General features: G+C 39.0%; 1 protein-coding gene across 2 annotated transcripts; it reads right to left on the bottom strand.

The window, feature by feature from the left end:
• Positions 1–12,324: 12,324 nt before the first annotated feature.
• Positions 12,325–23,932, bottom strand: LOC141568697 (protein O-mannosyl-transferase TMTC1-like). Of its 2 annotated transcripts, none has more exons than XM_074319315.2 (3): positions 23,776–23,932; positions 23,074–23,241; positions 12,325–15,371 (listed from the first exon to the last, which is right to left on the bottom strand). In XM_074319315.2, the coding sequence occupies exons 1-3, from the start codon at positions 23,781–23,783 to the stop codon at positions 15,320–15,322; spliced, it is 228 nt and encodes a 75-aa protein (XP_074175416.2). In that variant the 5' UTR covers positions 23,784–23,932; the 3' UTR covers positions 12,325–15,319. The 2 variants fall into 2 exon arrangements, 1 of the variants encoding a protein (XP_074175416.2); XR_012491924.2 differs by lacking the exon at positions 12,325–15,371 and adding an exon at positions 20,576–21,511 and having other exon boundaries at positions 23,776–23,928.
• Between the last annotated feature and the right edge of the window lie 2,827 nt (positions 23,933–26,759).

The following is a 26,759-nucleotide window of genomic DNA, read 5'->3' as shown; positions in this document are numbered from 1 at the left end:
TTCAATATTTTTAAAGTCAGCTTTATTGAGGTATACTATACATACAAGCAAATGTACATTTGAAGTGCACTGTGGGGACAGAGCCAGGAGTGCAGTTTCCAGGCTCTGCCCTCACGTTCTGGCTTGGGTAGTAAATGGCCATCAACTGTGATTGGATGGCCATCAGCTGTGGCTAGTTGGCCGTCAGCTGTAACCAGTAAGTCCTTGGCCACTAATATAACTGCCATGGCTATGCTAGCAGAAAATGGGGGCTAGCAAGAAGATGGTGGCTGAGCTAGCAAGAGCGGATTGCAGTTAGCACGATGGATTGCAGCTAGCAAGTGAGGTTGGTGTGGGGGCAGAGCCCCAGAAAGTAGTTTCCAGGCTCTCGGCCTCACATAGACAGGTGCCTGGCTCAGGTAGTAAATGGCCATCAACTGTGATTGCATGGCCATCAGCTGTGGCTAGTTGACCGTCAGCTGTAACCAGTGAGCCATTGGCCACTAATATAACTGCTGTGGCTACGCTAGGAGGAGAGGAAAGAGAGAGAAAAATGGGGGCTAGCAAGAAGATGGCGGCTGGGCTGGCAAGCGTGGATGGCGGTTTGCGGACAGTGTGGATTCAGCCTCCAGTGAGAGTATAGTGCTGCCAGAGAGAATATAGTGGTATGACTCCCCTACCTATGGCTCCGTGGGTGTTCCTTTTTGGCCTCACCATGTCCTGCGTTCTTGTATGGGGAGCGGGACCAGAGACCCCGCACGACAAATGGCGCTGTGAGCAGGGTCTCCCGCATGACAAATGGCACAGCGAGCAGGGTCCCCCGCATGACATTGGTTGGCAGAGAGAAGTGGACGGCAGGTTGCGGATAGTGAGGCTCCTGCTTCCTGTGTCTCCCACCCAGCCGCCAGCGAGAATATTGTGGTATGACTCCCCTATCTATGGCTCTGTGGGTGTTCCTTTTTGGCCTCACTGTGTCCTGCGTTCTTATGTGGGGAGCAGGAGCAGAGACCCTGCCTGACACCCTACATGACATGCACAAATCATTGAGTTTGACCCATGTAACTCCACCAAAAAGAAGATACAGAACATTTTCATTATCCCAGGAAGCTTCCTCTTTTATTGCTGGGTACCCTGCTAAGTGATTTATTTGCACTATTTATTTTACTTCTCATTAAACATTATAAAATAGGCTATTATGGGCTGAATTGTATTCTCAAATTTGCATGCTGAAGCCCTTACCCCCAGTACCTCAGAATACCTCTGGCTTTGGAGACAGAGCTTTTAAAGAGGTGATTAAGTTAGGCCATCAGGTGGGCTCTAATCCAACATGACTGGTGTTACAAGAAGAAATAATTTGGACATATTTTTTTATGTGCGATACCAGGATGCACATGCACAGAGAAAAGCCCATGTGAGAAGGTGGCCATCTGCAAACCAAGGAGAGAGGCCTCAGAAGAAATCAACTTAGAAGACACCTTGATCTTGGACTTCCGGCCTCCAGAACTGTGAGAAGGTACATTTCTGTTATTTAAGACACTTAGTCTGTGGTATTTTGTTATGGCAGCCCTAGGAAATGAGTCCACAGGCATTAGCTTTCCTTTCTAACCATTAAAAATCAAAACAAAACACAGAGGTTAGGGGTGCCACAGAATTTGTCCAGGAACTCAGTGATGAGGCCGGGGTTGGATCCTGGGCATGTTTGTCTCCGATTCCTTGCTCTTACCCACGGCAGGCACTGACTCCCCAAATACCTGAACACCAGGATTCAAAATGGAAACTGTGACTGTAGCCAGTGTCACTTCCAGTCTCCACTAAGCTCTTCCTCCCTCTAGTCACTCTCTAACTTTTTTATGCACTTGGCTGTGACCAGTGCTAGATCATCGTCTCACTACTCCGACCCTATTATAATAATGGAATATTAGAGCGATTGTGAGAATTAAATGATTTTCAGTGATTAGATAAGTGCTGGGATCATATAAAGCACTATTTTTGTTTGGCTGTTATTATCTTATGGAATTTTTTTCTTAAATCGCCATTTATACTACTTATCTTCTCCTTTTCTTTATTTTCTAAAATTGAGGAGACTATAATGTGCTTTGGAAACCTAAATAGGTAACATCATTTCACAGGTTAAACTGCTCTATAAAAAATTTAGGTTAGACATCAGAATGATTTTTCCTCATGTGGGATACCACAATAAATGTTTAATATAGAAATCACCATTCCACACATAATAACAGCCCTGCACTAAATGTAAAAGAACACCAGTAACAAGAAGCTGATTACGGCTCTAGATGCCATGTAAGTAGAATTATCTTGTTAAACATTTTGGCTGAGTTGCCAGCCTCATTTGGAAGGGGAAAAATTAGTAAAATAACATTTTCCTCTGAGTTGGTAACCATGTGATATAGGTTAACAAGTCCACAGATTGTTTTTCCATATTAATGAGCAAAGCCTGAATTAATTAGCCAGTATTTGTTGAATGAGTGGCTAAAATCAAAATGGTTGAAAAGCTGTACAAGTAGATACCATCTCAGTTCACACTTTCTTCAATTAGCCATGGGTCCACTTTAGCCCAGGTGAGTCACAGGGAAGAATACCCTGGGTGCTTTTTGAAAATCATGTGAAACTGAGGGCAGCACCCTAAGTCACAAAAATTCTGTTAAGGGTGTTCAGTTGACACTGATGGAAATAACAGAGACTCCTGGTTAAATGACAAAAGCAGTTTAGAGTAAAAACAGCTTCAGGCAATATTATTACCTTTTGGCATCTTTTAGTTCCTTGTCTATTAAATAGTCATCAGGTGATGATCCAGAATCCTCTATGACAGGTTTCTAAATTTCCTTACATAATAGAATCATCTAGAGAGCTTTTAAAACTCCTAATGACTAGGTCACACCCATACTCATCAGAATATCTGAAGGGAGGAGCCAGGCAAAAATATTTTTAAAGGGATACCTAGATCATCGTATTCTGTAGCAAAGTTTGGGAACAACTGCTCTCTGCCCTTTCCCCTAGGTCAGTAATCCCCAAATTTGAGGTCATAGGAATCACAGGGAGTACTTGCTAAAACTCAGAGTCCTGAAGAATTTCAATAGATGTGGGGTGGAGCCTTAGAATTCGAATTCTTAATAAGCACCTGGGGTGATTTTGATATAGGTGGTGTTTCATCACATTGAGAAATACTGCCTTAGTCAACACGCAGGGTTTTGGCCCGTCAATTACTGCTTGATATCAAGCTCAATGAACAATATGCTAAAGCTAAAACAGATTTAAAAAAGACTCCTAGGATAATGAGCCAAGGCCAAAGACCACTGTGGCTGGCTTGCTTGTTCAGTTGTGATGTGAGGCGGCTGGAGATATTTCTTGCCTAGATAGTCCCATGTATATCTACTCTACAAAGTGCACACCCACTCCTGCACTTGGCCCTGATGTCAGCTATTTGTTGAGATTTGGGTGTGGTGATGGGAAATACTGCAATGGGAAGAGGAAGTTTTCTTTCGTGAGAGCTCTGTTTTGAAGATCCACTTTTGAGCTACTAGTTCCTGCAGTATCCAAGTAAGTATCATGACATGAGTAAAATCTCCTTCTGTTTTGTAAGACCAAGCGAGCCCCACTCTCTAACTATTCCCCAGGAATTTCCAAAAAGTGGAGAGTTGGGGGTGGGGTGGGATATGGGACCAGTACCAACTTCATCACATGTTTGTAAGAACAACATTTACTGGAAATTACACCAGGTTCAAAGGATGAAAATTTTCTCATTAAGCACTTGTGATGGTTTCATAGGGAATTTTCCCTTTGGTTATCAGCACTGATGTTGCCATCCCATGCATGTGTTGAGTAGAAGCATTTTCATCACCCCAATTTCCTGTTGGTTTCAAGGACAGAAGTTTAACAAAAGCAAATGAAGAATTACCACATTTTCTCTTGCCAATTAAGAACTTGTTTGTTTGTCAATTTAGGAAAACTTTTCAGCACTCCCTCTCTGAGATTTTATGATATTTTCAGTTAAATGGAAAGCAGATGCTTTGAAAAAGAATTGATATTTGGGACACCAGTTACAGAATCAAGTGGATTTAGCAAACCACTTGGTGGCAGTAAATGCCTTATTAACCACAGTAGGAATCTGAACTGGGCAGGCTTCTCAATTTCTATTTCTTTGTGTAGTCTTTTCTTTTTCTTTATTATCCCTAAACAATGTCTCTCTCAAATGAAAAACGTGTGGTTTCTTCTTTGTTTTCCTAACAGATTAAATTATACATAAAAAAGTAGACATTGCTACCTCTTCTAAAACAAATGAATTTTGAGAATTAAATTATAAACAGTCTAGAGTACCCATTTTTCTATGTCTCCATCCAGTCTGAATAACGCTTATATACAGAGAGAAGAAAGTTGGATTACATTCTGTGTAGCCTATATGTCCTATATCTTACAATAACTTGCAAAGAACATCTGTTGTTCTATATGAACACCTTTCAATTTTTTCCACAAAATTTGTTACAGTATCTTCTTTATCTTTTATCCACTTAAGGAAAGAGGGGTGTGCTTAAAAGTGTAATTTAATAATAATTATATGAGTAACTAGATTAGGTGTCAACATATTTGGAACTGAAAAATTTGAGTTTGGTTAATGGAAAACTATGATAGACTGGTTAATTATGACATAAGTTAATTTAATACTCATGCCAGTCCTGGTGAAAATGATAAGTCACATGTGTTTTTAGAATACTCAGTTCCAGTCCAGGATTTGTCACCAGTTGTTTGTGCAAGTCTGGGCAGGCCACTTAATCTCCCTGAGCCTAGATTCCTCATCTGAAAATGATTAGGTTGGGCAGAAAGATCCTTGGGCCTTTTTCTTCTCTCTGAAAAAGTTATATAAAATACTAAAATTTCCAAGTACATCTCTGGTAAATACAATGGAAATATACCATCTAGTTTAAGGGGAGTCTTCTGAATACACTTTGTACATAAGCTACGTATTAGAACTTTCTGGAGAATATAAATCCATATTATGTGGTGGTAACAAATGAAATTTTTTCAGGTCCAGAATCACAGAAAGAGGAAATCAGTTGTTTCTCTCTTGCTTGGATATTCAGTCTGCAGTATCATATTTGGGTCATCGGAGCAACAGTGAGAGGCAGCCTAGGAGCCCATTTTGCATAGTGTGAGTAGAAAAGCTTTGGTTGCCTTGGGGAATTTCACTCTCTCCTCTTGAAGATGGAGGAATCTAGATGCTCCTTGACTTAAATGGGGTTACATTCTAATAAGCCCACTGAAAATTGAAAATATTGAAAGTTGAAAATGCATTTAATACACCTAACCCACTGAACGTCATAGCTTACTTAGTCCAGCCTACCTTAAACATGCTCTGAGCACTTACATTAGCCTACGATTGGGAAAATCACCTTGGTACCATGCCCAGCGTCATGAGAGAGGATTATACTGCTTTTTGCTAGCCTGGGAAGAGATCAGAATGAAGATCCAAAGTATGGTTTCTACTGAATGAATAATGCTTTCACACCACTGTAAAGTCGAAAAATCATAAGGAAGTTGAACCATTGAAAATTGGGGACCATCTGTAAAATTATTTAAAAGTTCTGGCTCTATAGATAAGAATAGAAACGGAGATGACTCACACAAGAGGCTTCACACAGGGTTTGTAGAAAGTAGGGAATCAGTAATTTTAGTTGCAACCCTCTCCTTATTTGCTCCTTTGAAATACCTCATAGTCACTATCTTCTGAACCCCAGCAGGCAGTTGCTTGCCACGTTATGGACTTGTTTTTTCATATGTGGACCCAGTCCGGTTAAGAGTGACTTGCCATGGGCGAGGTGGGAAGTTACTCATAAGTCTAAACTATTTCAAAATGTATGCAAATATTTATGCTAAACCATTCTATGACGGGAAGGAAAGCATTAAAACAATGCTCATCAACAGAAAATACATTCACAGAAAACATACAGCTAAAATTATATTATACTTAAAGGTCAAAGGCTAACATTGGAAACAAGGCAAGGATGTTTATTCTCATCACTTCAACAGTGTTGTACTGGAGGTCCTAGTCACACAGATTAGGCAAGAAGAAGTAAATGGTCCTTATTCACAGATGGTGTGGTTGTATATGTAGAAAATTCCAAGCCCTCTACCAAAAAAATAATAAAACCTACTACAGCTAGTAAGTCAATTTAGCAAGCTTGCTAGATAAAAGATCAGCATACAAAGCTTATCTTCCTATATACTAACAATAAGCAATTTAAAAATGAAATTTCATTGATGCCATTGAAGTAGCATCACAAAAGCATAAAACTACTTAGGGGAAATTTTAAACAAAATGTAGCACCTCTATATTGCAACTATAAAAACTTAGAAAAATTAAAGAAATGCTAAATAAATGGAGAGATAAATCATGTTCATAAGTTGAAAAACTCATTGTTAAAATGTCATTATCCCCAAATTGATCTATAGATTCAATGAAATCCCAATCAAAATCTCAGGAGGCTTTTTGTAGAAATTGACAAATGGACTCTAAAACACATGTGGAAATGCAAAGTACATAGAATGATCAAAACTATCTTGAAAGACTTAATTACTTGATTTTGAGACTTAATATAAAGCCTCAGTAATCAAGACAGTGTGATATTGGTATAAAGATAAACATTTAGATCAATGAACAGAATAGACGCACATAAATGTGACTGATTTTTGATAAATGTGCAAAGGTAATTCAGTGGAGTAAGCATAATCTTTTCAATGGGTGGAATTGGAACAATTGGACATCAATATGCAAAAGACTAAAAAAGTCAACCTAACTGTCACCTCTCTATAGAATTGCATACCAAAAGGAAAAGTTATTCACTGAGTGCAAAGTTGAAAATAAAAGTGTCTTGCGGCACCTGAATCCTGAAGGGTTTAAGAAGCTAACATGGGTACTATGCATGGCAGAGTGTCTGCACAAATAAGACTCAATAAATGTTAAAACCATTGCTCCTTCCCCACTAACCAGCCAGCTTTTCACCTGGCCTAAAATTTCCATCTAAAAGATCACTAATAGATTCTTCCAAAAGTTGGAGGAATTGTATCCAGAAGGAACCGTTATAATGGAAATACTGCCTCTGAAGAGAAAAGGAGCTTGTAGTTTCTTCTCTGATCTCCTTTAGTTGACACAAGTTAAAGAGTTGAGAATCTTAGACTCATGGTTACAACCACAGATTCTTAGAACTGGAGTCTTTTATCAGAGCATCCAGTCAACAAATGTGAAAACTGTGTGTCGAAGAGGGTGTCAATTACCCAAGGCTGTTCAACTGCAGTAGGAAAGACGTGGATGACTTTGTTCAGCCTGTTTTCTTCCTGAAAAACGAAAGTGATGATCCCTGTCCTATTAACGCTTTGAATGGTTTTGTTCACAAAGTGGAAGTGCCTTGTAAATTGACTGTCAAGTGTCAATTACTGTTGTTCTTTTCACTTAGAGAAGGAGGGTAATAGAAAGGGTGAGGGGGGACAGAGAACTCTGCAACACTGCCCAGCAGCCAGGTGGCACAGCATGAGGGCACCAGGTCGGAAAAGCTCAGTCCTGTTTGAGGGTGGTAAAAACAGGAGGTGGGTAGGACCTGCCCACGATGGCTGCCAAAAAAGCGTGGGGAATCATCATGAAAAGAGGGAGCCTTATAGGCAAGCAGCTCTCCCCAAGAGCAGGTGTGACCCAGAGGGAATTCACAGTGTTGCTCTTTCTTTTTTCTCATTGCTATAAATCTAAAATTATTCATGTTTCTCTTCCTGGCCTACATAGAACACTTTCAGATTGGAAAATCTTTTGATCATCTTAAAAGTCTTACATAGAAAACCTCAGCTCGTAAGGCAGGATACAATTGATCCCTGACAAGATAGGAAGTTGAGGCAATAAAGGAAGTTGAGGTAGACATGGCGTTTTCTGTCTGGTATCAAAGAAATATAATGTGTGTAAGAGGTGACTTCCAATGAATATGCCTTATTTCTCTGATTCTTTTAAGTGAATCATTCCTTTCTCAACCCACATCCTGATTCAAGAGTTGTTTCAAGTCATCACTTAAGATAGAGGCTTAAAGGCACTGGATTTTAAAAAGTATCCAGGAAAGTTTATAAACTTAAAGAATTGGGAAAGTAGTTTCTCTGATAGGGGAAACTATTGACAGTTTCCCCTGACTACTGACGGTTCTGATCATTGACAAAGTCTGTCAGAAATATTTAGGCAAGGGAAGAAAATAATGACATTCCAATTTCTCTAGGACAATGAAAATAAAAGTGGGAGGTTCCTTACAGCTTAACTCTTCTCCCAGTACTTCCTGCAAAATTGTCTTCTGGTCTCAACAGTATCTATTGCAACCATCATGACAAAAGAAAGGATTGTGAAAAAGCTATTCTCTTGCAAATCAGGAGAGTCCATGCTATGGATGTCATAATCTTTTCTTTTTCTTTTTTTTAAATTTATTGGGGTAACAATTGTTAGTAAAATTACATAGATTTCAGGTGTACAATTCTGTAAGATGTCATAATCTTTTCATGCTAAGTTCCCGAACCCACATTTTGAATGGACAGATTTTAGTGGAGAGGTTTTATATTAATAGAAAAACTCCCAAAATCATTTTAAGAATTAGAATTCTGTTTACTAGAAATCACTCACAAATCTTGAGAGAGTAGGTAAGTATTTTTATCACCATTTTACAGATAACTTAGTTTCATATGAAAAGCCAAGTATAAGTAAATAAAAATGCAAATGAAAGCACATTTTAAGTGAACTAAAAGAGTTGTCACTTTTCAAAAAACCTTTCAATGAATTTCTTTGTAACATTTCACTTGAGAAGTTTTGAATATCTAGATTTATTTATTTTATTTATTTTCTCTTGACAGTAAATGTGACATTTCTGGGTCAAAGGCTGACTGATTATTTACTTACCAGAACACGTTAGTGTTGGTTTCCCATGCCCCAATTTCTCCTGTGGGGCAGTGTGAGGAGGGCAGATGTCACCCTGCATGGACAGAGAATGTCCATAATACAGTAGAGGACCTCGGAAATTATGAAACTGGGAGTTTATATAGGAACTGCTGCACAAGTGCCTCCTCCTCTCCAGAAAGAGGGAGAGAACCTTTATCTTTTAAATGTAAATAAACCCTCTGTTGGATGAAAAGCAAAAGGCTTCTAGGTGTTACAGCTCTTTGGAATATATGTGTATGGTTTAGGATTTTATTACCCTTTGAAATATAAATAAACGGCTCCAAGGGGAGATAAACCTGTAAATCTCTCGGAAACAATTGACTATTTTTAACTTCCAAGGCATGATTACTACCTGGTCAATCATCCCTTAACCCAGTTTGCCAGTAATTTTTTTCATGCTCCATGTAGAGCATGAAAATACTAACTACTTCTCAATACTATAAAATGTTTTTGGGCAGAATTGTATTTGCCATTCATTGACATGTGACCCTGGCTTTATGGATTCTATAGAGCATCAGGTGGAAAGTAGGAAAGGTTTGAACTGCAGTCTTGATATTGCAGGAATGAAATGAAAGGCAGTATATCTGGTTTCAAAGTCATAAGGAAAAAAATTCATCCATAATATTTGAACATATTTCAAAAATAATTGTTATTAAAACAAATGGTTACATGTCTTTTTGTCTCTTTATTTTCTTGAAATTCAATTTTTTTCTAAGGAATCAGAGTAAAAAAACCCATTACATATGTGCTATTATTAAAATATTCTTGCATACATTTTAATGAGTATTGCTTATAGAGTTTATTCTAACAAACATTTAGGATGTGACTGAGAGTAGTATTAAGGATGAGGTAGGTATGATATATATAAGAAATTCTTTTTGTCTTCAGTTTCAGTAGTAAATAACAAACATTTTGCCTAAGAACTTTACAGAATAATATTACAATTATTTGTGACATTAATTACAAATTAAAATATTGTATTATAATATCCTGATCCTTTAGAGACGTGTTTTAATCCATAAAAAGTTTATGCTAATCTTGCCTACTTTCAGGACATATAACATTTTTTTTTAAATAAATATTTTCATTTTTCAACCATAACCAGCAATAATTGGTATAAATTAAGGATGCCAGCATGGAAAGCTGTTCCTTATCGGTCCCTTACATAGGAACTGTGCTGCACAGAATCTTAATGGATTAGTTTCAAGGTTCAGTGGAATGGTCATGGAAGAAGCCTAAAATATTTAGATAATACTCAGTGTAATCCACTGCTATGAAAAGACCCAAAGCTGGCCTGCCATATGGTTCCAAGGATCCAAGCAGTATTTAGTCTCAATATTATAAGATGTTCCTATGGGAATGGGATGTTCTGGAAGAATGTCTTTATTTAGAGTTTTGGGGTTGGACAAAGCTTCCAATTGTTGTCAAAGTCCAGGCAATTAATAAAGAATTGCCAGCAGTATCCCAGCCCTGAGGTGGCCACAGAAGGCAGGGAGTATTCTGGTGACAGGCATGGTTTGCTCTTGGGCTTTGAGCACCTTACTCATCTCCCAATCTGAATTTTCTTATATTATTACACTCATAATATACGATAGTACCTGCCTCACAGAGATGCTCATACCTAGTGTAAATTCATCACATCTAAAGAACTAACATGAGTTCTTGGAATGAATATTAAGTTCCAGATTTAAAGGATTCTTTAAAGGTAAAATCATGGCTCTCATACAAATGTAAATTAAACATATGCTGCAGATTTTATTTAACTCATTAATTAATGTAAAAACCAGTAAAATGTCATAACTAGTTCAAAGGAGAATTCGGAGGAATGCCGAGATGAATTTGGGCACAGAAAGAGAACTGGTCTGTATCCACAGGTTAATAATCAATCGCATTCTGCTGGAAACAGTTTGCGTTTCTACGGACAAAGATCATTTGCACCATGTCAATTCTCTACAAGTCTTTCACAATTTTTCTTGACACATACTACAAAAAGGATAATGCTTTTTTGTAGGGTCAAAATAAAAAAGTTAGCGGCCCAGACAGAAGTCAACAAATCTTAAATAAGTTAGTAAAATTGAGCAAATAAAAATCAAATTAACAATACTCTTTTTTTCCCTCCCTGCCTTTGGCCCATTGCTATTAGTGGCACATGTATCTGAAAGGAGTGCATTAAAGTTCAGAGTTATCTAAATTTGGATGACCCCTGCTGTTTTCTGGGTTACTTCTCCTTGTCACTCAGGGATGCTGGCTCAGGAAATGTAAACTAATTTTATTGTCTTTGTAAGAAGAAAGATGCTTTTCCCCAAAGAAGTAAACACACATCATTATGAAGTTAAATATAAATTTCTGCATTGGAGAGGTATATGAACAGCATGGAGTAACGGATAAGGAAGTGGACAGGAATCAAAGGACGTGGATTCAAGCCTGAATCTTCCACAATCAAGACCAAAGTCACATACTATTGCCAATCCTCAGTTTCCTTATATTTCAGTGGGAATAATTATGATACCACCGATCTCAAAAGGTTGTTGTTGTAAAGATGAAATTAAATAATGAATATGGAAGAACTCTATAAAGTATACAAGGTCTGACAATTAAGTTTGTGACCTCATCCTAGAAAAAGTGCTACATACCTCATTTCTGAATATCACTACGGTCACGTTGGAAGTACTTCCCTTGGGAAGCTATGCACTGAGGCCAGCCAGCCTCTAGTCCTCCCTTCAAAACAATTTCGGAACTCTTTTTCTGGAATGGCCATCAGAGCTGTCGTCATATTACCCTTGATGTCCTGAATGTCATCAAAATGTCTTTCAATATTCCCTTTATCTTTGGGTAAAGAAACAAGTCATTCGGGGCCAGATGAGGTGAGTAGGGAGGGTGTTCCAATATAGTTATTTGTTTACTGTCTAAAAATTCCCTCACAGACAGTGCTGTGTGAGCTGGTGCATTGTCATGATGCAAGAGCCATGAATTGTTGGTGAAAAGTTCAGGTCGTCTAACTTTTTCACACAGCCTTTTCAGCCCTTCCAAATAATAAACTTGGTTAACTGTTTCTCCAGTTGGTACATACAAATTCATAATGAATAATCCCTCTGATATCAAAAAAGGTTAGCAACATTGTTGCAACAAGTTTGTGAACTTAATTGTCAGTATTTTTAAACATTCGCTATTACTACAATTACAGTCTACTGGATTGAGTTATCTGCAGATAATACAATCTATATGTGGAGGGGCAGGTGGTAAAGCAGGTTGGCAACTCCAGCCCTGAAACTAGTTTGCTGAGTGACCCTGAACAAGTTATTGAATCTTCAGGGCTTCTATTGTCTCTTTGTCTTTTTATTTTGACTACTCATTGTGAGGTTCTAATGAAATAATGATTGGCACTCAGAACACTACAAAGTACCATACAAATATAAACCATTATCATTAGTATGGCTAAACATCAAGAGCTGATGAAATTAGATGCATGTTTTCTTATTTGATATTTATAAATACAAATTTATTTATTGTAAAAAAACACCACCATTTCCGTGCTCAAAAGAATAAAATATTTCCTAAATGTTATTGACATGTACTAAAAAGAATATGTAACTTTCAAAGAAAGAAACTTCACAGTATCATTTTCTTCCCTAAGACTTGGCAAAATGAAACTTTGGAGCTCTCTGTTATTGTTTTCATTCACAGCTACATTTGGCACAATGTTATAACCATCAATGGAAGGAAATCTTCCATTACAATGAAATGGCATTTATAACTAGGCCATTAAAGCTGGTTGTTTTAGAAAGAAGTGTATACACACACACACACAACACATCCACATGAGTCTTGAAATAAGATTTTAATGATATGGTATGGTTCAGAAACCCAAAAAGTCATTGAAAGAAATTTTTTCAGTTTTTATGTTATTTGGTCCCTGAGCAGGACATATTGAGATATGGCAGTGATTTTAAAACAATAAGTAAGTAACCAAAACTTAAAATAGCAGAGTAAAATAATAAGCATCATATAGTCCTAAGCTTAAATAATGTAATAATAACTAGTTACAATTTTGTAAATTATATCTCAATAAACCTGGAAAAAAAAATAACTGGCACAGATTTTCTCCTGTTCTTTGATTCCCTTTTATTGCCTTTGGGAATTTCTTGGTGCAAAATGGTATAGCTTTCAGAGCATGCCCTTCTGTGTTCAATTTAATCATGTATACCAAATTATAGCAATATCACCTAATTTTCAAGCTTACTTGGCTTGTACTAAATCACATTTTTTCTTTCACTTTTAAAAATAGTATTTTATTGGCATCGATTTTGTGTAGTATATCCCGTTTTTTTTTTTTTTCCAACAAGACAGATGAAGCTATTCTTAAACATAAAGGATAAAATCTATCACCTTGTACTATGTTAAGCTTATTCCATGATTAACTCAAATCAATGCTTCTCTTAAGATGGTGCTGAAAATAAATACACACACACAAAAATACAACACTTATACAAATTAGTAAGAGTTTGTATAGGGAAAACCTCTGAGTGAATATGCCCCTAAAAGTGAATAAAAAGGCAGGAGAAAAAGATTCATTACACTGAAATATTGAGGTAATTAATATGGTGAAGAAAAAAGACTTATCAGCTACACAGTAATCTACAAGATGATAAGGGGCCACGTGACAGCCATTTGAGTCTTTGACAAGGCATTGATGACAGACAGAACCAAAGGCAACTGTGTCAACTGATGTATAAGTATGTCTGCTCATCTGAGCAGCCATGACCTTCCCAGGAATGGACTGAGCCAGGAAAATGGCTTCCTGAAGAAGCTTAGGTACACATAGGAGAAAATTATGTATTCTTAGGCAATCTAGGAATTCTAGAATACTTACTGATTGACGTGGACATAAACATTTATACATAAAAAGGGAAACCTAGTTCATCACCATATTCAAAATATTGAATTTTGAGTTTTAAAAGAAAATCCTTTTTTAAAAATGTTCGCTATTTTTAAAGAAAAGTTTAATGTTAATTTCAGTTGTTCATCTTTGTAGATAAAATAGGGTGTTACAATAATGTGATGTGGGATGATCAAACTTCTGAGGAGTTATTTTGATTTATTTAAACAAGGAACCATGGTAAGTACTTTAAGATATACCAAAATGGACAAGTATATATCTCAGTTTGTGAAATGGAAACCAGTTTAATATGTGTATTAACTGCTAATGTACTAATAGGTAGAGATGAATGTATTACTACTTTCTTTTGTCCCAATCATTTTTACATTTGTTTTACATTTTTACATTCATTATATTATTTTCAACATGACTTTTAAGTTCAGAAGTTCCACCCCTATTCCCACCACCACTCCTTTGAAATTCCTTCTACCATGGTCATTGCCATCATTAATAGGAATGTAAGGTGCAGAACTCTACTTGTCTCCCAGTTTTCAGTGACCCTGGTTGTATTATTAATCCTTAAGAGAGCAGTGAATGAAAATCAAGCATCATTGATTGTTTCTAGGAGTTACTCATAAAAGCAAACCTTTACCACCACTAACTGCAGGTAAATCTCACTTCATTTCCTACTTCTAGTAAAAGTTGGTGTACTCATGCTATTTTCATGACAACACTTTAAAATACTTCTTTTCCCCCACCTAGACCAGTCTTCTTAGAAATGTATATCCATAGACTGCTTTGTCTTCGGAAAATGCTGACTGTCCTCCAGTCCTTGCTTCAAAAAATAATTTCTTGGGAAATTCAGAATACTGCATTCCCTTCTTGAAGATTCATGAGATGGGTTAGTATATTAATGACTCTCCTAATGAAGAAACCGATTTATTTTTGCTTAACTCAGCACTGCCTGAGTTTGTTTGACCATTGAACTCTCCCCTGCCCACACTTAATTAGCAGCTATTAACATCCCTCAGAATTTGTATTTCTAGGAAAACATTGTGGTAAATGCTTCTCTTAACTGACAAGGGATACAATCAATTCAGGTGAATGTTACAGCCTTCAAAAGCTTGAAAGCCCTAATAACCACAGTTAAATGAGCTGAGAAGGAAAGGATTTCTGGGAATCACATGGCCAGCTGATCAGTGTTAGATGTTCCACTTAAGGAGATTCCCGAAATCTAAGAGCCCAGTTGTGTTGTGGATGTAGCTGAAGAGACCACTGAAAGGACATCTTTGCTTCTTTTGTGTCTCTTGTCAGTTTTCCAAGGTTGCTCAGGGCACTTGCATGGTGTGGCTATAACCTGAAATAGAGTAAATGCTAAGCCATGATTGTTCAAACATTTGTAAGCATGGCACAGTTTGTTTTTGATTTTTTTTTTCTTTTTTCTAAATCCAGGTATTCTACAACCAAAATAAAACTGAGTAAAATGAAGACTTCCTTTACTCGCTCTTCAGAAAGGGTATGCCCGTGTCAATCTTTATGGTCAACTTCCTGTGTGTTAAAAAAAAAAAAAAAAGAAAGAAAAAAAAAGAAAAGCAATTTAAAGTTTTTATAAATTTTCCTGCTGGAGGTCTACAAATTTGGCAGGAGAGCATATATTTGTCACACAGTAGTAAAAATATAACCCATAAGTAAAGCAAGATTTGGAAATATTACACAAAACTACCATGATTAAATAAATTTCATGGCTTTATGGCTTATAGAGTTATTTGCAAGTTCTTTTGGTAGAAAATTCTCATTTCCTGGTCTGGTGGGATTGCTGACAACCTGCTCACATAGTGTCCTCTACACGAAGTGGTGGGAATATGAGGGATTTACATAGATGTCTTCAGAACAGGGTATCAGTAAAGCTAGCAATATGAAGAAAGAAAGGTGTATACAATTTATACAAATAAATATAAATTATATAAAAATAAAAATAATTCATATCCCTAAAATGGTTCTTCATTTGAGTTCCCCTGTTTGTCTCATATCCCCCTCCACTCCCAAAGTGGGAGGCCAACACACCCAAAGTTCAAAAGTGAATGCAAAGGAGGTCTGGATATACATCAATAAATAGCGTTTGTGCTGATATAGGAAACAAGGGAATTTGCTTACTTCTTAAACAATGCAAAAGCAAAATGATCACAGCTACATAATTCAGATGTTTCTATTATATTTAGAGTGGACACATTTGTCCATTGACTAGGTTCTCTCCATCTCTGTCACAGAAGGAACAAAACTGGCTTTAATGTAGAAAAACTGAGATAATGTCCAAGGAATAAAACAAATGCCATGCTTTCCAGTTGCCACCTGTCTCTGGCCTGCAGATTCTGATGGTTTTTCAAGAAAGAATGAAATGCAGGTGGGGCTGGGTCCTAGCAGAGAAAATGCCTCTGGTGTTGGGGGAGTGGGGTGGAGGAGGGTCTTAGTGAGTCAGCTGGATGGAGCAGCAGAGCTCACCAGGCCAATCAGATTCAGATTTGCCTGGAGGGGGAGGGCTCAACACAGGAAAGATGGCGCCCACCTGCTGGCTGCACAGGAAAGGGATTCCACACAGGGAAAATGCTGACTGTCCTCCACTCCTTGCTTCAAAGTCACACACCTCATTCTGACCCCCATATGCCTCTGATGCACCCCAAGTAACCGTCCCTCCGCTGGAGCCCAAGGTGAGTGCTGGTGAGCGAGTGAGTCTGTACGTGGCCGTTTAAGAGGACTGGGTGTCCTGAAGCCTTCTACCCCACCTGGATGGTTGGAATCCCCACTGTTTTTCACAGCCAAATGTTGTGGGGGCTCCTTTTGCCAGCACCAGTACTCTGGGCTGGGGAGGCCGGTGTGGGGCTGGGGTTTCTGGCTCCTACGGGGAGGAATCTCCATAGCCGAGATATTCCTCCCAGTTCTCAACTGCCACACGGAGGTTTGGGACAAGCCCATTTTGCGTCTCCACCCCTCCTACCAGTCTCGACATGGCTTCTTTATATCCTTAGTTATAAACCTTCTGTTCAGCAAGACTTCAGATGGTTCTCCAGGTTGATTGTTCTATAATTTAGTTGTAATTTTAATGTGTTCATTAAAGGGAGCAGGCATGGTGTTTATCTACCCTGCCATCTTGGATTGAGATACTAAATATGTCTATATGGAAAATGATGAAGAAGGCAGGTATGCACATTTAAACAAACATGCTACCAGCATCTGAACAAAATGCCCTTCACGTGTAAACATAAGCGTTATTATGTGCCACCAGAGACACACTCAGAGCCAGGTCAGGGCTCTGTCATCTCACTTGAGGCATCTGCTGGAGCACAGCAGGACCCTTTCTAGATCTGAGGGCACATCATACAAGTAGGGAAACAATCTCAATTATCAGGCCAATCTAGCTTTCCTAATTTAGGGTGCAGTGGGCAGAAGATGGGACGACGGTGGGCCTGTGCTGTTGCAAAGGTAGACGCTGCAAGGGATAATTACAGACACTCATCCTTCTGGGAGGAGCCTGGCACTAAGCACACTGCTTTTTCCTTTCATGTCTACCCACCTAAAAGGGGCAGGCCTTTTAATCATGGAGATTTGAGGAAATAGCCTCAGTTATCTCTGTGAGCACAATAGAGAATCAAAGGAAGAAAAGATTAAATGGCTTTCATAAAAGGAGAATAATCCAAAACCACAACCCCTCTATAAAACACGAGATCAGATATACTGTGCAGCGTCTCTTTATTCTATGCCTTCTTTCCTTTTATTCTTTGCCACCATTCTGATTTCCTTCAATGTGGGAAGCCACATGCCTTGCGTGTGTGTGCAAGATTCATCTACCTCCCTCCTAGCCTGCTTCCTCCTTTGCATGCACAGTGCTCAGGGGTGTCTGTTGGAAGGAATCCACATTCCGATGTAGGGGTGTGCATGGGGGCTCAGAAAGTTTCTTAATTACTCAGAAATGGTCGGTAATGAAGTCACGCTTGTTTAAGATAATTATCATGTGCCTGGCCTGGCCAAAATGCACAGAGTGGAATTCTAAGTGAATGGAAAGAAAGGAAAAGATAAAGGTTTATGCAGCTCAGAGCAGAACCATCAATAGGGGAATGTTCCAGAAATGAGATGGTCCGGACAAATTAATCTTCAAGCATTTGAAAATCTGAGTAATTCAATATATGTATGTGCAGGGCCCACTATGTACCACGCACTGAGCTGGGTGTTGGGCACAGGTGGAATTCCTGCTCTCAAGGAGCTTACAGAAAGGCAGGAAATATGGGCAATTACAAAACAGCTTATTACAGTGTTGATCAAAGTGCCATGGAATCAAAGAAGAGGAGGCTTAACCCAGACCTGGAAACCAGGGAAAGCGAGGAGGCGCCGACAGCTAAGCTGAGACTTCAAGAATAGACTGCAATTAGCTTCTAGAAGGCAAAGCAGATAGGGGAGGGGCAGATTGTCCTAAGCAGAGGACTTATAAAAAGGAGAGCATTGGGCTTTTGAGGAACTGCATGAAATTCAGGATGGCTGGATCTTAGAAAGCTGAGTCTGGGAGCAAAGAGACCTGAAGTGGCTTGGGAGTCATGTTAGAGACTTTGGGATTTATTTGAAGTGCAGTGTGAGTCAATGGAATGTTTTCAACAGGTTGGAAAGGTTGGGAAACTTTCTGTAAAGGGCCAGAGAGTAAATGATTTTGGGGGGAGCCCTACAATCTCTGTTGTCCCACTTTGCTCTTGTAGCATGAGGGCATCTATAGAAAATACAGAAACAGGCATGGCTGTGTACCGTACAACTTTACTTACAAAAATAGATGGAGGGCTGGATTTGACCCAAAGCCTATAGTTTGCCTACCCCTGGTCTGAAGTGTTAATTTTTAAGTAATAGTGAGATCAGCTCCTTCAACTTTCTCCCAATGAACACACAGCTGGTTAACCTACCATGTTTCCCCGAAAATAAGACCTAACTGGAAAATAAGCCCTAGCATGATTTTTTCAGGATGACATTCCCTGAACATAAGCCCTAATGTGTCTTTTGGAGCAAAAATTAATATAAGACCCGGTCTTATTTTCGGAGAAACACAGTATTTGGCAGGGAATATGGCCCCAATCCTAATCTCTCTTCCTGATCAAGGCCATGGGTTCTTAACCTGCGGTTCATGGATACTCCTAAGCAAGTTTTAGAGAGTCCATGAACTGGATGTCAAGGAAAACTTATTTTATGTTTTTCTTGGTAGTTTTGAAGACTCTGGAGGAAAAATTAATCAGTGTGAAAGGCATTTCAGTAATTGACTTCATCCAAAAGTAGGGTAACGTGGGCAATAACTGTACCCAGGTGAAGATGTGCTGTCATCACCATCCCCAGGTTGGGATATCAGATGGCTTCTTTTGAATAGGTATTAAAGAAAATGTCTTGCAGCATGACTGTGAATATTACTCTTTGCTTACACTGAGTCTAGTTTAGGTTGGAAAACATACAAACACACGTTTGTGTATTCTCTGGCTTTCAAATCAGATGCATGCTCAAATCCTGGCTCTCCTCTTGCTAGTTGTGTCAATATGTGCAGATGACTCACTCTTGCTGAGCCTTGGATTCTTAGTGTAAATTGGAATGATACAGACCGAGTTCACGTGTATAAGCCATTGAGCGCAGCATTCCAGTAACCGGAAGCCTTCATTAACGGTATTATGACACATGGTGCTGAGTTCTGGTGCTTCTTGTTTGTAAGGTTCTTGCCAGTGGAAATGGGGGGAGGACCCGTCCTTTGTGTCATCCTGAACATGTATCTGTTAGTGGGATCTCTTTTGTGCAAAGAAGCTCATTTGAAAAGGCTGGAACTTGACCAGAATTTAAATCTTCTCCAAGACAAAGGCCTATGCTAATATTTTCTGTAGATTTGCTACTAGCACTGCCCAACAAAACTACTCCAACTAATTAGAGAGGCCTCGGCAAAGCCATTATGTCCTGGGAATGGTTGAGTGGGTTTACAGTTTCGAACAGAGATGAAAACTGAAGTAGGGCCTCTGTCAAAACATCATCTTCACCCAAACTATTGACATTGCTTCTAATTTTCTGAAGTGGATCATGTTGAAGTCAGCAGTCCGACAAGACGGTCCCACCACTCACTTCAAGTGCCAATCTCTCTAGGTGGTTACCTGTGCTTCTGATGAACTGTAAATTGGAAGTTCCCACAATCCCCTGCTTGGGTTTGATTAATTTGCTAGAGCAGTTCACAGAACTCAGGAAAACTTTTTACTTACTAGATCACCAGTTTATTATAAGAGAATATAACTCAGGCGCAGCCAGATGGAAGAGATACACAGGGCAAGGTATGGGGAAAGGTCATAGAGCTTCCACACTCTCTCTAGGCATGCCCAAAGTCACCTCACTGACATAACAAAAGACACCTTTATCTTTCTCATTCCTTAGGACATTCCAAGGGTTTTAGGTGCCACGTCCTGGGATGAAGACCAAATATGTATTTATTATAAATCACAATATACTTGCTCTAGCATGATGGAAACGAAATGAAATCCCAAAGCAAAGGTTAATTTCTGAGTCCCCTACACAGTACCACTTAGTGTAGTTAAAAAAGAGAAGGCATGCATGCCAAACTGAATGTTTATTTTCTATCAAGAAAGTAAAATGGTTTTTTAAAAATCAGATGAGTTTAAAATGGCTTATCAGAGCAGAATACAAACAACATTTGTCATTTTTTTTTTTTGGGCATCCCAGAATCTGCTCCCCCTTTCCTAGCCATACCTGATTTCCTACTGGAAAATTCCCTCTCTGCCTACTGTGTGCATTCAAGGTTCTCTGCTCTTTTCATCATGGAATCCAAGGTGATTGGGACGAGGCAGTCATCTCACTAACCTGCTGGGGACAAGGCTATATGATCTGAATTCAAGCTCAGATAACGGGATTTTCTCACCAGGAGGAACAAAAATGATGGGAATTTACTTGTTTGTTTTAGTCATGATTCTCAGAGCTTACTCTCAAGCCCCTGTGTTAGTTTACTAGGGCTGCCATAACAAAATACCACAGGCTGAGTGGCAAAAATACCACAAAAAATAGACATTTATTTTCTCACAGTCTGAAAGTTAGAAGTTCATATCAAGTTGTCAGCAGGTTTGGGTTCCTCTGACATCTCTCTCCTTGGCTCGCAGATGGCTGCCTTCTCGCTGTGTCCTCATCTCGTCTTATTTCTGTGCATGTGCATCTCTGGTGTGTATGTGTCCTAATAGACTCTTCTTATAAGGACACCAGTCAGATTGGATTAGGGTCCCCCCAGTGCCCTTATTTTAACTTAATCACCTCTTCAAAAACCCAAATACAGTCACATTCTAAGGTACTAGGGAATTGGTCTTCCACATTATGAGTTTTGGGGGGACACAATCTAGCCCATAACACCTCCCATCTCTTGCTAAGTGCAAGTCAGATTCCTCAATGTTCCCTTCAATTCTGTGAGCTCCCCCAACTCTTGCAATATGTTCTTCTTCTTCTTTAAGTTATCCAAAGTCAATTTTTATTATTCGCCACTAATGCACACCAATGTAACATCCCGACAGGTGTTCCCACGGGATTATATAAACCCTGGCATGGTGGAGCAGTTTGACACAGAAAGGCTCAGTCTTGAAGAACTGTTTCTCTTGTCTAAAGTTTGCCAAATCCAAATCTCCTTTCAATGGCAACTGGTGAGAGAGACACAGATGAGAATGGAATGATCGGGATGAACTAACGAGAGACTTGTGACTAGAATTACCAATAGAATTTTATGCTTCAAAATTTCCACTTGTGAGTTAATTTTGTCATTTATCTGTGTAAGTGAGGAAAGCTGCCTTTTCAGAAATAATTGAATGACATTTGACATACTTCATAATAGACACAACTCTTTCTCTGAGGCACCAGGGAAGGAGGAAGATGAAAATGGAGCTGGTGAACTAGAGAACATGACAGAGGTCATTCCACATGACCTCTGTTGTCTTAGCAGAGCAAAGATGGTACTTGTGAACACTACTTACAGACTTTAGGCACCTCACACACTTTATTTAATTGAATCCTCATAATCAAACCGTGGGAGGAATCAAAGTCACCCACAGAGTGAGGTGACAGGGGATGAGGAACAGCTTTACAATGAACACTGGGAGACTGGGACATGTCATGAGCTATGAACTAGAGATGAGCAAGTTTCAGTCACAACACAGCTGAGAACAAAGAGAACAAATTTGTTGGGGGGAAGGGAACAGCCTGTTTTAAAGATATTAGCCAGTAAACTTTGTGGCTTTTCAATAGAAGGAATACAGATTAGAGGATTCTTTTCAAGGTTGGGAATTAGCAAATTAAGCACAAAGAAAATCAAGAGAGGGAAGTCAAAGGTAGCAGATGGGATACCGGGTACTCATCTAAAATGACCAACCACTGGGCACCAACTGAAAAGGGAAGCAAGACAAACCAGGCTGATAGAATTGGCCAATTTGGTCTTAATGAGCACAGACAGCTAATTTAGTAGGAATAAATGACTGCAAGAGGGTATATATACACTGGCAGTGTGTTGGAGTTGGGGGTAGTTTAAATGGTGTTGAGAAACAAGTAGAATGCAGGTGAAGGTGCCTGTGGCTGGAAAAGTGGTGAAGCAGAAACCCCAGAACACACAGCATGATGAGCGACAGTCCCAAAGAATGTTTATACTTTGCAATAAGTATAGGGCTGTGAGTTAACGTTGTTATATTTAGAAACAGCTTCTACCACATAAAAACCTGCCAGACCATAAAAAAAGTTTTTCATTTCCTTACATAGCAAATAGACTGCAGGTCACAGCTTAATGTCCTAGAATATTCTTTAAAAACGTATTGCATTTCTGTTTTGTCTTTCTGCGTTAACACCTTTGCCAGTTGCTTGACTTAACAGTGAAATTAGGTTTATCAATTTCATTTTGTTTATAGCTGATTGTACAGCCCAGCTCATCATTAATATTGTTTTCCTCTGAATTCATAGACCAAAAACCTTCTTAGAAGCCTCCTTTTCTTTAAATTTACTTCAGAACAAGCCCATGTTAGATTTTGTATAATTATCATTTGAAAAAACTAAAGTTAAGACCTCAGTTAAATTATATCTCCCATTCAGAACATTACTACACTAAATTTTCTCGATTAACACATATTACCAGACCCATACTTACCTCATTTTTTTGGAAATAGATATGGAAACAAAGAAACAAATGGCAAGAGTTTCCCTTTCATGTGTCTCGTCATACCTGAACAGGGACTCTCTCGACAGCCAAATTTCATTCTGTTTTACGGTTTTCCACGAGAAAAGCACCAGCAGCAGCACAGTGGACACCGTCAGGGTGGTGGCCCCACATCGATGCAGACAAGCGCAGAGCTTGCTCAGTCCGTGCACAAACAGGATGCAGTAGCCCATGCTGGAAAACAGGGTGGGAGAAGCAGGATTACCGCGGGGGTGCAATGGAGACCCCCTGAGCATTCTGCCCCATGGAACCAACTTTCATAAAGAGCTCATGCTTCCCTTGAGAAATATTCACAGGTTAGTCCTCTAAAGGGCTGCACTCATGTTTGCTAGTTCTTCATTATTGCAGAGCAGCCTAAGAGGTTTGTCTCACGCACTCTAAGTGCCCTGGATTTCAGCAGCTCAGGCTGTAGATGTTTGGACAAAGATGCGTGGCAAATGATTGCTGCTAAATCTTGAATATAGTCCAGTCAGTGTTTCCCATGGAACTGTCACTCTTTGGACTGGAGCTAAGCCACTGTAAACTAGAGTGAATGAGTGCCAACGTGAGCTCATCCAACCTTCTCTGTGGCTGTTTTCAAAGCTGAGGTAATAAGCACCTTAGCTGCACAAGGATCTAATCGTTATACACTAAAGGACTGTCTCTGGAACTGTCAGTTTGGTGACAGAGGGCAGGTCTCATAAAGAGGAAATCATGAGCAGAAATTACCTCGGCATGTAAAGGACTCTCTCGGCCACCACAAAGCCCACCCTGAAGAAGAGATTGCTGGCTGGGATGAACGGGAAAACCAGGAACAACAAGCCCACTAACACTTCCTTGTGCTCCAGTCTCTGAAACACACAATAGTGAAGGACAAATTAATTTGGGTTTAATTCCACTTCAGTCAGCATTTAACCATCTCTTTACTTGTCAAGTTCTCACTGAAGGAATGAATAAATTAGACCAATGAAAACCTTTTGATCAGGGTGCTGAATTCATCAGAGAAAGCCTTTGGGCTAAAACCTCTGGTGTGTCAAAATATTCACACATTTGCCACCCAGAAACATCTGATATTTGCATGGATCAGTGACCATTACTCTTTGTTCTGGGCCAGCCCTACAGCAACCTGGCTTCCTGGTCTGGCCCCTTTCAGAATCCCTGTCACCCTCAGTGACTGATTTTCAGGGAGCAAAGCAACTGATAGCAAAGCTCACTAAGGCATCATGGAAAATCACTGTCCTCTCAGGAATAGAATTAATTTAAATCACCACCTCCACCAAAGCCCACCAGCAGAAGCAAAGATTGGCACAAAGGAAATGAAATGCAAATGGTAAAATTTGGTACCAGTGAGGGAGATTATCTGAGTTGAAGAGTTTCTTAGCACCTCTCAAATTAAGCCAGGAAGCAAGTATTTTTTCCATGAAACTTTTTAAAATAAAAAATTATTCTAAGAAAACACCTTTCTCTGATGTTGTATATATTAATTTGTGAAGGTTTCCTATCATTTATAGGTAACAAAACATTTCTGTTTATTGCTAATAATATGTTTTAATGGTCACTTTAAAAAATAGTTTGTATTTCCGTGTGTGTATATAGTATACATGCATTTGAAGGGAGGACTATTTAAAGTAGAATTTAATATATTGATGGTCTTGTTTTTTTTTTTTTTTTAAATGTTTAACAAGAACATTTAACTATACAAAACTTTTCATTTGGGGTATTTCTTATAAACAGTTTAAATAGCCTATTACTATTATAATTATAAAAAGTAAACAAAATAATTAAAAAATAAGACTTCTTAATAGAAACTACAAATACTCTGTGTACACAAAGTAAAAGGTGTTAAACATCTTGGGATATTTGTCACCTGGATTTTCTTTAAAAACCACCCATGTTTTACTGACTACAATGCATAGAGTAATAAAATTTCTGAGAGGGATTCCATTTGAAGACTGTGACTTGGAGTTTCCCTTAAATAATTAATGGTTCTGGAAGTAATGTCATTTTTACCTAACGAACTATAGCCTTTAAGTTTAAAACACAAAGAGGGAAAAAAGCTAGTACGATGAGGCGTCATCTCAAATGGATACAGTAAGATGTTATATTTCTATGACCCACCAAAACTGAAAAAGGGAAGGTGAAAAAAAGAGCAAGTCATTTAATTTAAAAGCTGCAAGCTGTCTTTGTAATTTAGATTATACTTTGAGTTTACAAATACATTTCAGTTCAAAAACTTAAAATTTACATAATTTAAAAAAGAATAAACACCTTCATAAGAATCATGTGACATCAAGAGGAAGTACCTACTAAAATTAAAAATATATCCCAGAGAATGAATATCTCGCAGAGTGTTCTTCATGAACTCTGAGCCTATTATTAAGTACGGGGTTGATGTTCTCTTTTTACAGGTGCACTTTTATTTTTTGAGATAGTCGAATATTCTTTTGACTCTTTTCAAAAACTGAAATACTTTCTATAAAAGTATTCACGTGTCTTCCCAAAGAGATCTGTAAAGAGTATGTAAGACATCCTATTAATTAATCCTTAGAATTGAGATGAGGGCAGGTATTAACTAGACTCCCACCAGGCCATTATCCATATCCTTGGATCATGTTTTATTCAATGAGCTGCCTCCCTGCCCCTCCTCTCGATTATCAGAGAACAGCCCTCATTGGGGATCTGACAGAGACATTCTCTTTACCCCATAAATATCACACCTTCTGGCCTGACCTCCTTCTTCACTTTCCTGGGTATATGATCATGTTCTGTACTCAACAGACACCCAAGTGCTTAGCAGCCAGGAGGTTGGGAGGAGGTGGGAATAAGATGACAGCAGACACCCAACTCCCTGCCTGCCTCCCAATCCCCAGGGTGCTCCCAGCTGCTGGGTACATGGCGATGGGGTGAGAGTCAAGGCGCTGTCAGTCTCCTCCAGAAGCCTGATGTGCAAATTGAAAGCTCACAACATTGGGTGCTCTTAGGTTCTTCAGCATCCAATCACAGTCGTTCTTTCCTTCAAGGCAATCATCCCTGCTGTAATGACACATTTATCTGTGTGTTGACTGTCTTTAATGTCTATCTTCCCCACTAGATTGTAAGCTGGTCAGTTGTGTTCACTGGTGCATGATTTGTGCTTAGCTCAGGGCCTGGTACTTAGTGGGTGTTCAGAAATATTTGTTGTATAAATCGATAAATGAATAAATGTACTGGGCCAGAATGAAAACTGGGTAGGGGAAGGGGAGAAGTTAGAGAGGGCTTCCTGGTGGAGTTGACAATCTGGGTTTGAAAAATGAGTGAATGCTTACTAGGCAGAAAATATTGAAGGAGGGGTCAAGGCTAGGGGCTTTCCAGGCAGAGGGTACAGAATCTACAAAGCAGCTAGGTGGCAAATGCCACACAGTGTATTTAAGAGTCATTCTGTACTTTGAGAGTGTAAAGGGCAAGGGAAGACAGGCAGGGAATAAGATGAGACTTATGGGCAGAAGAGAGATTCTGAGGGTCTGCTACGATCTGCCGTGGACTTGACTTTTATCTAGAGGCAATGCAGGACCACTGAAGGTCTCACATGCATAGAAAATACAGTCTCAGATCAGTAGCTGATGTCCAGATTTAAGTTGTGGCCCTGCCGTTAATACATCCTTGGTCATCTTGGCCAGAGACATTAGCCTTTCCATCTTCAAGGTGCCTCAACTATAAAATGAGACAAGTGAGGC

This window comes from Rhinolophus sinicus, chromosome 1, assembly GCF_057876585.1.
Source record: "Rhinolophus sinicus isolate RSI-liver-muscle chromosome 1, RSI-T2T, whole genome shotgun sequence".
NCBI lineage: Eukaryota > Metazoa > Chordata > Mammalia > Chiroptera > Rhinolophidae > Rhinolophus > Rhinolophus sinicus.
Note: the sequence above shows the minus strand (reverse complement) of the source record. Positions and strands in the feature narration are given on the sequence as shown.

What these genes read in the sequence shown, in the direction of transcription:
- LOC141568697 (XM_074319315.2), bottom strand. An exon ending in TCGAGAGAGTCCCTGTTCAG is followed by an intron (nt 15,372 to 23,073) that starts GTATGACGAGAC and finishes TTTAACACACAG; the next exon opens with GAAGTTGACCATAAAGATTG.